The sequence below is a fragment of the Myotis brandtii genome, unplaced genomic scaffold (genome assembly GCF_000412655.1).
Source record: "Myotis brandtii unplaced genomic scaffold, ASM41265v1 scaffold157, whole genome shotgun sequence".
NCBI classification, from domain to species: domain Eukaryota; kingdom Metazoa; phylum Chordata; class Mammalia; order Chiroptera; family Vespertilionidae; genus Myotis; species Myotis brandtii.
In genome coordinates, this window is record NW_005355708.1 from 5,807,300 (window position 1) to 5,816,857 (window position 9,558).

The window sequence follows — 9,558 nt, forward strand, 5'->3', positions numbered from 1 at the left end:
AGCACCGCGCAGGGCCTCCGCCCTCTTCCGCTTCCCTGGCGGCGGCGGTTCCCAAGCCCGGAGTCACCGCGGCTCAGACTCCACTGACGCTGTGCCCTGGAGGCCTCGCACCCCTCAGCCAGGGCCTGCTGCCTTCAGACACCGCCCTGCCCACCAGGGCCCGGTCAGCCTCGCCTCCGCCTCCGTGGACTTAGACAGTTGGGCCCTTGGGAATTGCACCTGCCCTGCCCGGGGACCCCCTTTCCCCATCAGTGACCACGGTGGGGAGCAGTCCCCAGCCCAGCCCTGCCCCTGTGTACCCCCAACAGGTCAGTCAACCTCAGCCCCACCCCTTTTTTTTTTTCATTCCAGAACCGTGGGCTGGGTGTCACTGAGGGCCTGGCACCTACAAGATGCTTAACAAACCTTAGTTTGGTAGTCCACAAGGGATTTTTTAAATTAATAAGACAGTCTCTGACTTTATAAAGAGATAGACATGCAACAAATAAAGAGGATGCAGACCGTCGTGTTTAAAAGTTCCAAAACAGGACTCAGAGGATTTTGGGGTTTGAATCCCAACTTGGTCCCACTTCCTAACTGTGTGTCGCTGGACTAGTGACTAACCTCTCTGAGCTTATTTTTCTGCATTTATAAAACAGGGATAATCTGTTCTTCATGGGGCGGTTGTGAAGATTAAAGAGATAGTTGGTGTAAAGTGCTCCGCACAGCAATGTCTGGCACTGAAATGCTCAATTAATGTTAGGACACCCAATACTCCAGTTGTTGTTACGTGGTTCTCACAATGCAGTGCCAGGTGCTATGGGAACATACAGTTCATGAGTCAACAATGTTCAGGCAACAGGACCTGGGCTAGAAGTTGGAAATAGTTCAGTGAACAAGACAAAGTCTGCCCGCATGGGGCTTACAGCCTACGGTCCAGAGGAGGAAGTCCCCATATATCTGAGGACTTGGGGGTGGGGGTGGGGTGCTTTACAGAGAAGGATATTTGAACTGGGCATTGAAGGATGAATAGGAGTTTGAGAAATAGAGAAGACAGGAAAGGCTATTCAGAGAAGGTGAAGAGATGGTGTGGCAAGTTTCTGGAAAGGGAAGAGGGTGATGTATCTGCTCCTATTCTGTCCTCTCCATCCCCAACTCCGGTTTCAGCCCTCATCATCTGGTCTGCTGTCTCCGCTGCCTGACACCCTTCCATGGCTCCACAGTCTCTATGAAAACAAGTCACGCTGGGTCTGGAATGCCCATCTCTCCCTTCTGTGCCTACCACCCCTCTATTGCTCCAGCGGACATCTTTCAGGCCCGGGCCAGCCTTGCTTCCTCAATGGGGCTTTCTTTCCCTCAGAGCTCGAGCATCTTTAGAAGAACCAGGGGCTCAAGCCATGTTGATTGATGGAGCCCTGGGGTGCTCCATACCACTCAAGGGCAAACCCAGACTCTAGGCAGGCACGAGGAGAAGCAGGCACAGCGGAGGCATGGAGAAGCAGAATATAATCATGCATCTGCACCCTCCACCCCTCCTTCATCATCACCCAGACCCCTGCTTGGATTTCAGGGCTCAGTGGGGGAAGGTGGGAGTGTCCACCTCTCGCAGGCTTTTCCTGGTCAGGGAAGGTAGCCGTGACACAGGACAGGCTTAGGATTCAGAAAGACCCAGACTTAAATTCAGATGCTGGGTGACCTTTGATGGGGTTATTTACCCTCTCAAGGTCTCAGCTCTTGTATCAGTAAATAGATAACCACTTCACAATGACCCTTGAAAATTCATAGAAAAAAAAGTTCCACTAAAGAATCCTCAACGCTAGGCTTGGAAACAGGAAATGAGAGAAAGGAGATTAATCACATCGCCAATTGGTTTTTAACCAATTCCTACAGAGATTCTACCCAGCTGTACTGTGTCCATCTTTAAACAGCTGTTACCGCCTTTGTGGCCATTCACACTCAAATGACGTCACAGTGAAGATACTCGCTAGTGTCTGCTTTGGTTCTGTCTCCCCAGTTATGCCAGATCATTTTTATGTAATTTAAAAAATTTATATATTTTTTTTTATTGATTTCAGAGAGGAAGGGAGAGGGAGAGAGAGATAGAAACATCAGTGATGGGAGGGATTCATTGATTGGCTGCCTCCTGCATGCCCCACACTGGGGATTGAGCCCAAAACCCAGGCATGTGCCCTGACCGGAATTGAACCTCAACCTCTTGGTTCACAGGTCGATGCTCAACCACTGAGCCACGCTGGCCGTGCTGTAATATTTTTGACAGAGGGTGTCAAGGAGTGTTCTGGACTGGCAGACAGTGTAGATGCAAATCTCAGAACCTGTGGTTATAAATCTTAGTGGAGCTGTTGGGTTGTAGGAAAAACAGACAAGAACCCCCTTGAGAGCAGGGTTGTGTCTTTTTCATCCAGATCCCAAGACCCACAGGGAGCCTGAAACACAGGAAATGAGAGGGCACACAGGAGTAATCACCAAATGAACCACGGCCGGTTGGCATGGAGATCTGGCTGCTGCCTAGTTTTCCCAGGCACAGACCCGCCAATCTCTGGAGTCAGGTCCTTCTCCTGCCCCAGGCTGAAGCCAGGCCTGGGAATGTCCTTAATGCTCCTGGGCCACACCCGTCTCCCAGATAACACTCTCCCTAGCACCGTGGGACCCAAGCATCCGGGAGCCACTGGCAAGGCAAAGGTCCCAGTGGAAAGGAAAGGGGGATGTGTGCCTTTTTTTTTTTATATATACATTAAAAATATATATATTGGCCCTAGCCGGTTTGGCTCAGTGGATAGAGCGTCAGCCTGTGGACTGAAGGGTCCCAGGTTTGATTCTGGCCAAGGGCACATACCTGGGTTGCAGGCTCGATCCCCAGTGGGGTGTGCAGGAGGCAGCCAATCAATGATTCTCTTATCATTGATGTTTCTAATATTGATTGACTGATTTATTTCAGAGAGGAGGGGAGGGGGAGTGAAAGATTGAAGCATCAATGATGAAAGAGAATCATTGATCAGCTGCCTCCAGCACGGCCCCACTGGGGATCGAGCCTGCAACCCCGGGCATGTGCCCAGGTATATGACCTCCTGGTTCATAGGTCAGGTGAGATATGTGCCTCTTCCTCTGTCTGTCAGCAGCCCTAGCCTGTTGCATGGCCCCCGTTTCCTGACTCCCTCTCTTTCCTCTTACAGACATCCCACCCTCCTCCTGGTCTCTAGGCCCAACCTCAGCTGCCCCGTCATCCCCGCCAGGTGCTGCAGGGCAGAGGGGGGCACAGTGCCAAGGCTTCATTACAGCTAATGAGGGCTCGGCTCTGCAGATGCCGGTGCAAGATACGGGAGAGGACCCGGACCGCCTGCAGCCCCATCAGGACCTCGGGCCCTCAGCTCCCTCCTCCCCGTCTCTGGAGGGGGAACCAGGGCCACATCCTCGGAAGAGGTAAGGGAGATTTAGAAGAATCTTCCCAAGTACAGAGAGTGCCATGATGCCACCGAGAGATTGGGGTGTGGGGGCATGAACTAGAAAACAGCCTCAGGATAGGGTTCTCACCTGGGCGGCCAGAGGCTCCACTGTCCACTACTCAATAAAAAACAAACAAACAAACAAAACTAACAGAAACCCACTCCTCCCCTCCCTCCTTTCATGGAATCACAGCGGGTCAGAAGAGACCAGGGACTCTTCACTACCCTTGGACTGTAACTCACGACCCGAGCTCCCTTCTCAGCTGGCTCCCATCCTCCCTCTTCCTCCCACTTTTGCCGCTCCCTTGCCCTCTGCCTCTGCCTCCTTGTCCTGCCTCCGGGCCTCGGTTTCCCCATGAGTCAAATGGAGAAGAAGGGAAGTAGGGGTGGCCTATCTCCCGTTAAAACTTTTTTTTAAAAACATATTTTTATTGGTTTCAGAGAGGAAGGGAGAGGGAGAGAGCGATAGAAACATCAATGATGAGAGAGAATCATAGATCGGCTGCCTCCTGCACGCCCCACACTGGGGATGGAGCCTGCAACCTGGGCATGTGCCCTTGACTGGAATCGAACCCGAGACCCTTCTGTCCACAGGCTGACGCTCTATCCACTGAGCCAAACCAGCTAGGGCACCAGCTGAAACTTTTGAAGATGTTCCCTCTCAGAGAACTTCTCTCCCCGCCCCCCTCTCTCTTTTGGAGAACAATCCAGATGTTCCTCCCCACAGAGAATGAGGGAATCTCTGTGGTGGAGGGTGGGAGTCTCCACTTCAGCCCCCCCTTTCAGCCTTTTGGGGGCTCTCAGGAGCAGGAAAAGCTCTGATGACCCAGATCTCTACCCCTCTCTCTTACCTAGGGCTCTAAGTCCCACATCCCCCCTACCCCACCCCCCAATCTCTCCAAGGAACTCTCACACTCTTTGAGGAAATTAAAAAAGAGAAAGAAGCTATGAATTTAGGAGCCCAGAATCAGACAGAAATCATGATAGGAGCCAAATGAACCTTTATCGGGGCCAAAATGAACTCTGCCTTTCCCTATATTGACCCCCCACTTGGAGGCCAAGACCCCAGGTCAGTTGTCCTCCCACAAGTGCCCCCAGCCTGGCCACATTCCTCCAGCCCACACACCTCCCGCCAGCCTGCTGCCCAAAGGCACTGCATCTGCTTGCATCCTTGGCTTGCAGATCCGTCATCCTTGCACCCCGCCCCAAGCTGTCTCTCCACCCAGGGGTTCAGGCTGAGCTTTGAAAGGGTCACTTCAAAGAGGACCTGCCTGTGAGAGCCCAGCCAGACCCAGGGCTGGCTCCTCGGCCAGATTCCCGGCGGCTGGGGACAAAGGCTCCACTGTTCCTCCGACCCCCAGACGCCCCCAAACGCACTGGGCATAAGAAGTCTTTCTTTCCCCAGTTCCGCTCCTTACAGGCCCTTGCTCTCTGCCACTGGGAGTAGCCCTGGTCCCTCCTCCAAGAGAGACTGGGAGACAGGGAGCTACCAGCTCCCCCATGACCACCACCACCACCAAACACCCACCCCCTCGGGCAGCCAGAATGTGGAGGCAGCCTTGGGGCCTCACCGCCCCTCAACCACCAAGCCCTTTGCAGGCCTGCAAGGGCCTCCCACCCATCAGAACCAAGCCCATGCTTACAGGCCTTCTCCAGGAAGTCTTCCAGGACTCCCTGTGCTTGGAGGGACCTCACGGCACAGCCGCGAACCTCGCATTCCTCTCTCCAGTCCCTGAGAGCAGGAACCAGGTCCCACCTGCTCCTCTGATTCCCTACCACCCGGCGCTAATCCCCGAGCCGAGCCCTTCAGGTTTTCTGTGTTAACCTCTCACCCAGTGCCTGAATTCTCTCCACTCCAGCCGGAGCTTGCTCACCTCCTCTGATTGGGGCCCTCATCACCTCCAGGGGCAGCTCATTTCCTCTTCAGATTACTCAGGCCATAAAGGGTTCCCTCTATTGAGCCCAAAGTATGTTGTTCTCATTTCCATCCATTGATTATTGTTTGTTTAATCACAGTTGCTACTAAGAGTTCAGATTACCAGATGTCAGCCACTTTACCTATATTACCTCATTTAATCCAAAACAATTTTGAGGGTTTATTTCAGGGACAAGAAAACTGAGGCCAAAAAACAATGAACTTGGCTAAGGTCACATAGTGAACAAGGGGTAGGGCTGAAATCTGAACTTCAGCAAGGCTGAAGTCAGGGCCCAGGCATTCAACCTACCTCCCAGTGTGCCCAGGCACCTCCCCACACCGAGTCTTCTTTTTGCCAGTCCAGCTCCCCACCAGCCTTTGTCAGTACATCCAGTGTGGCCTGGTGATGGAGTCTCATGTTCATTCAAACCAGCAAATGGGGAGCAGGGGGAGTCAGAGGGGAAGCAGTCACCTGCCCAGGAGCACACAGGTTTGAGCAGGTTGGAGGAATGACCCTGGCCATCGTAGGGTTTAGGACCGGGAGTCCAATACCCCTTCCTGTGAGACATAGAGAACCGATGGCTATGACAGGCCCTGCCCAAACCAAACACTCGGTGCGCCCTCCAACTATTAAGCTGAACATCTCAGGGCCAGAGAGAGAAAAAAGGAACAGGCCTCTTTAATCCAATCTGTAGTCTTTTCCCATGTGCCCACTGCCCAGCACTGTCCCCTTGGAACTCTGGGAGAAGAAGGCAGGGAGAGAGGGCAAGAGAGAAGCCAGAGGACTGGGGGCCCCCAGTGGCCCCCGTTAAGCGGTGGAGGGCGTTCGTGACAGGGTGTGGGTGAGCTTTCCTTTTCTTTCTAGGTTTGGCTCAGGCACCCCTGGCGCAGATAACACAGTAATGCACTTCTCAGCTGCCTTCCCAAGACTCCAGTCCCGGCTACTTCCACAGGCTTAGATGATTGAATTCTGTGGTTTTTCCATACACTGTCAGTCATTCAGTCAGTCAACAAACAGCACTGCTCTGGCCAGGCTCTGTGGGTACCAAGATAAACAGGACACCTCTGGGCCTGCCTGGAATGAGGTCAAGAGCAAGGTCAACTCCTTAGCTCTGCCACCAGCTGTGTGCCATGAGGAAGCCATGTAATCTTTTTGTGCCAATTTCTTTGTCTGGATGATGATAATGTACCTACCTAGAGTGGTAAGCACTTTGGAAGTAGTTGCTATTATTTTTCTTGCCCTCAGATAATGCCAGTCTGGTTGGGGAGACTGACTTGTAGACCGACGGTCACAATGCCAGGGGCAGAGCTAGGCACGGTGCACCCTGGGAGGCCAGGGGAGGGGCTGCTCCCTGGCCTGCACTTCACAAACATTTATGGAGAATCGCTCTGTGCCAGGCACTGTGCTGGCCACTGGGGACACGGAGATGAACGGGACACATTGTCCACTCATCCTTGCTCCTCTCCGCCCTCCCTTCTCCCTCCTGGGCCTGGTCCCAGAACCTGGCACCGAGGGGGACACTAAGGACAGAACCAACTGTGCATGGAAAGGCATGGCCTGGGGGCCGGGCAATCAGAACACCTGGGTTCATGTCCACCACTCACAGGCCACCTGACATTGGGCACTCTCTGACCTCAGTTTCCCCACTGGAGCAGGAGGGAGTTGGACAAGAAGACCCCTCTGGTCCTGACCCACACTGACAGCTGATGACGATGCTCCACCCCCAGAGGGCCCCAAAGTCCAGTCCCAAGGCCACCCCAGCCTGCTGTCCCACCGAGGCAGTGGGGAGAAGATGCCTGCCTGGCACTAACTGGCACTGCCCTGCTGATGAGCTGGCACAATTTCACGTGGAACAGGGGCCTGGATCTAAAGGCGGGTTGTTGGAAGGGGTGGGGGTGCTAGGGGCAAGGCAGCGCCAGCTCCCACAGGCCCTATTCATGGCTCTCTCTCTGGGGAGGGAGAGAGAGCAGGATAATTAAGCCCAGGCTTTATCCAAATCCCTGACCAAGCCAATATCTCACCTTTGAACCAGCAGACCAGGGCTGATGTCCCTTTGGAAGGAAAACACCAATGAACCGAACCATGACCAAGTGCTATGGGCTGGCATGGGGTCTGGGGGTTGGAGGGGTAAATGAGCTGATTCCCCACCCACCAACCATGGACACCTGAGGCCTCGCCACCCTGAGGCCTCTTGTGCCCATCCCTGTCCCAACTGAAAGAAAAACCACCAAGCTCCAATCTAGCAAGAGGTTGACCTTGATCTTGGGCTGTGTCCAAGATGGACCCAGCTTTGGGATGCGAATGACAGCAGGACCAGGCAGGTCCTGAGACGAGGGATAGCAGGGTGAGAGGATGGACTCCAGCCGGATTGCCGGGACCCTACCCCGGCTCTGCCACTTAGTGATGTGATTTTGTTCAAGCTGTTAGCTCTGTGTGCCTCAGTGCCCTCAACTGTAAAATGGGAATGATGGTACCCACACCTCATGGTTGTGTTGTGAAAATTAAATGAGGTCATTTATACAAATCCTGGCCCATGTCTTAGCTGTCAGCTGTACTATGAAAGAAACTCCCCCTCCTTAAAAACCCATGTTTGGGGGCACTAATGTATATGCTCGTTTGACTATATTTGATCCCCTATGAATCGCTCTGTATTTCTGCACTGGAATCCACCTCCACCGGAATCTACCAGACCCGCTAGAGTGGAGGAAAGTTCCGGCATGGTGCTCCAGGCTAGCCTGGGGTGCTGCAGCTCTGAAGCCTCTCCCCGGAAGTTCTCCCCAAGAGCTAACTGCAATCCCTCCTATTGTAACTGATTCCATTCTCCTCCTTTGTACTCTCTTAACCACGCACATCATGAAATCCTTCTAAGAATCCCTGCAACGAAGGATGAAGCAATACATGCCTCTGCCCACTCCTGCACTGCCCTGTCCTGTACCGACACCTGCCCTCACCCCCACGCCCATTCATGCCAAAAATGCTGCACCCCTGGAGGACCAGACTGGCCCCCTGCTCCCCCTTCCCATGAGCTCAGGGTCAGCCTGAGGAGGGAGCACAGACTCCATCCAGGCGGCCCAGACACAGGGCCTATTCCCCAGGCCCAGACCCTCTCTGCTTGGACTGGGATCCTCAAAAGCCGGCCCCATTCCCCATGGTGTCCGAAAGCCACCTTCCTCATAACGCTCTCCTCTGCTCTCCTCCGAAAGGTTTTCATCTTGTGACTCCCATCAAGAGACTGGGGGGCCTGGGATGCAGAAACTGGGAACTCCTCGCCCCTTGGGGGTGGACTCAACCACCATGTGAGCAAGTGGAAGAGGCTGAGGTTGGGAACCTTTGAGTTATGTTTGGAGGTGAAATGAGGTTATGGAGTCGAGATTCACATCCAACACCAGTGAGCACAGCATCTCAGCGAGAGAGCGGCCACTTTTGGGAATGGGACTGTTGCCCTGGCAGAGGGGGAGAACATGGGATCAAAGCCATCCACCCCAAGCTAGGCCACAGGGTAAGGGTGGGGGTGAGATGGTAGAGGAGAGAGATGAAGTATGTGTTGGTGGTGGTGGTGGTGGTGGAGGAGTGTAATCCAAGGGACTCAGGCTTAATGACCTCCACCCCCACCCCCACCCCCTGTCCATCCTGAATTTCAAGTTTGTAATTAGGAGCACTTTGGCTGAGCGGTGGAGGGGGAGTCCGGGAGAAGTGAGCACACATCCCTCCAGCTCCCGAGACACTCAGCAGTCTCCAGTGTCTCCGAGTTTGCAAAGTGCTAGACCCCAGCTTCCCTCTGGGGGGGAGGGCTGGGAGGAGCACCCCCGCGGCCCCCAGCCCTGTCAGAGGAGGAAGAGGCCTCAGCCCAGACCTTGACCCCAACATAGACCCCCAGGGAACTTCCTTTCCAAGCCCAGAGAACAGACTGGCCTGACGGTGTTCGATCCTTCAGCTCGGGAAGGGGGGGAGTGCATGTGTGGGTGCCCCGGCGGACCGGGCAGCCGGGCTGGGCAGGAGGGGGCTGACCCGATGGGGCCCGGAGGCCCCTGCCAGCCCCTCCCCACCCTCAGCAGCTGGCAGATGAAAGAACCCAAGCAAAGCGGCCCAGCGCTGAGTAATCCCCTGGCACCCCGCGACCAGACCCACCCACGGCCAGTCGGGGGGACCAGGGGTCCCGAACCCATTCTCTTCCTCGGGACCCCCGTGGCGGGGGGTGGGGG

The 9,558-nt window shown here is 54.5% G+C and overlaps 1 protein-coding gene across 1 annotated transcript in view; it reads left to right on the plus strand.

Annotated features, from left to right (window-relative positions):
- Nucleotides 1–7,876, plus strand: part of LOC106725364 (vegetative cell wall protein gp1-like) — a 10,336-nt gene extending 2,460 nt beyond the window's left edge. The window contains exons 2-4 of the mRNA XM_014536225.1: nt 3–308; nt 3,171–3,417; nt 6,221–7,876. Of these exons, the coding sequence (XP_014391711.1) occupies nt 3–308; nt 3,171–3,417; nt 6,221–6,314 (647 nt within the window). The 3' untranslated portion in view covers nt 6,315–7,876. The remainder of the gene's footprint in view (nt 1–2; nt 309–3,170; nt 3,418–6,220) is intronic.
- Nucleotides 7,877–9,558: the final 1,682 nt, after the last annotated feature.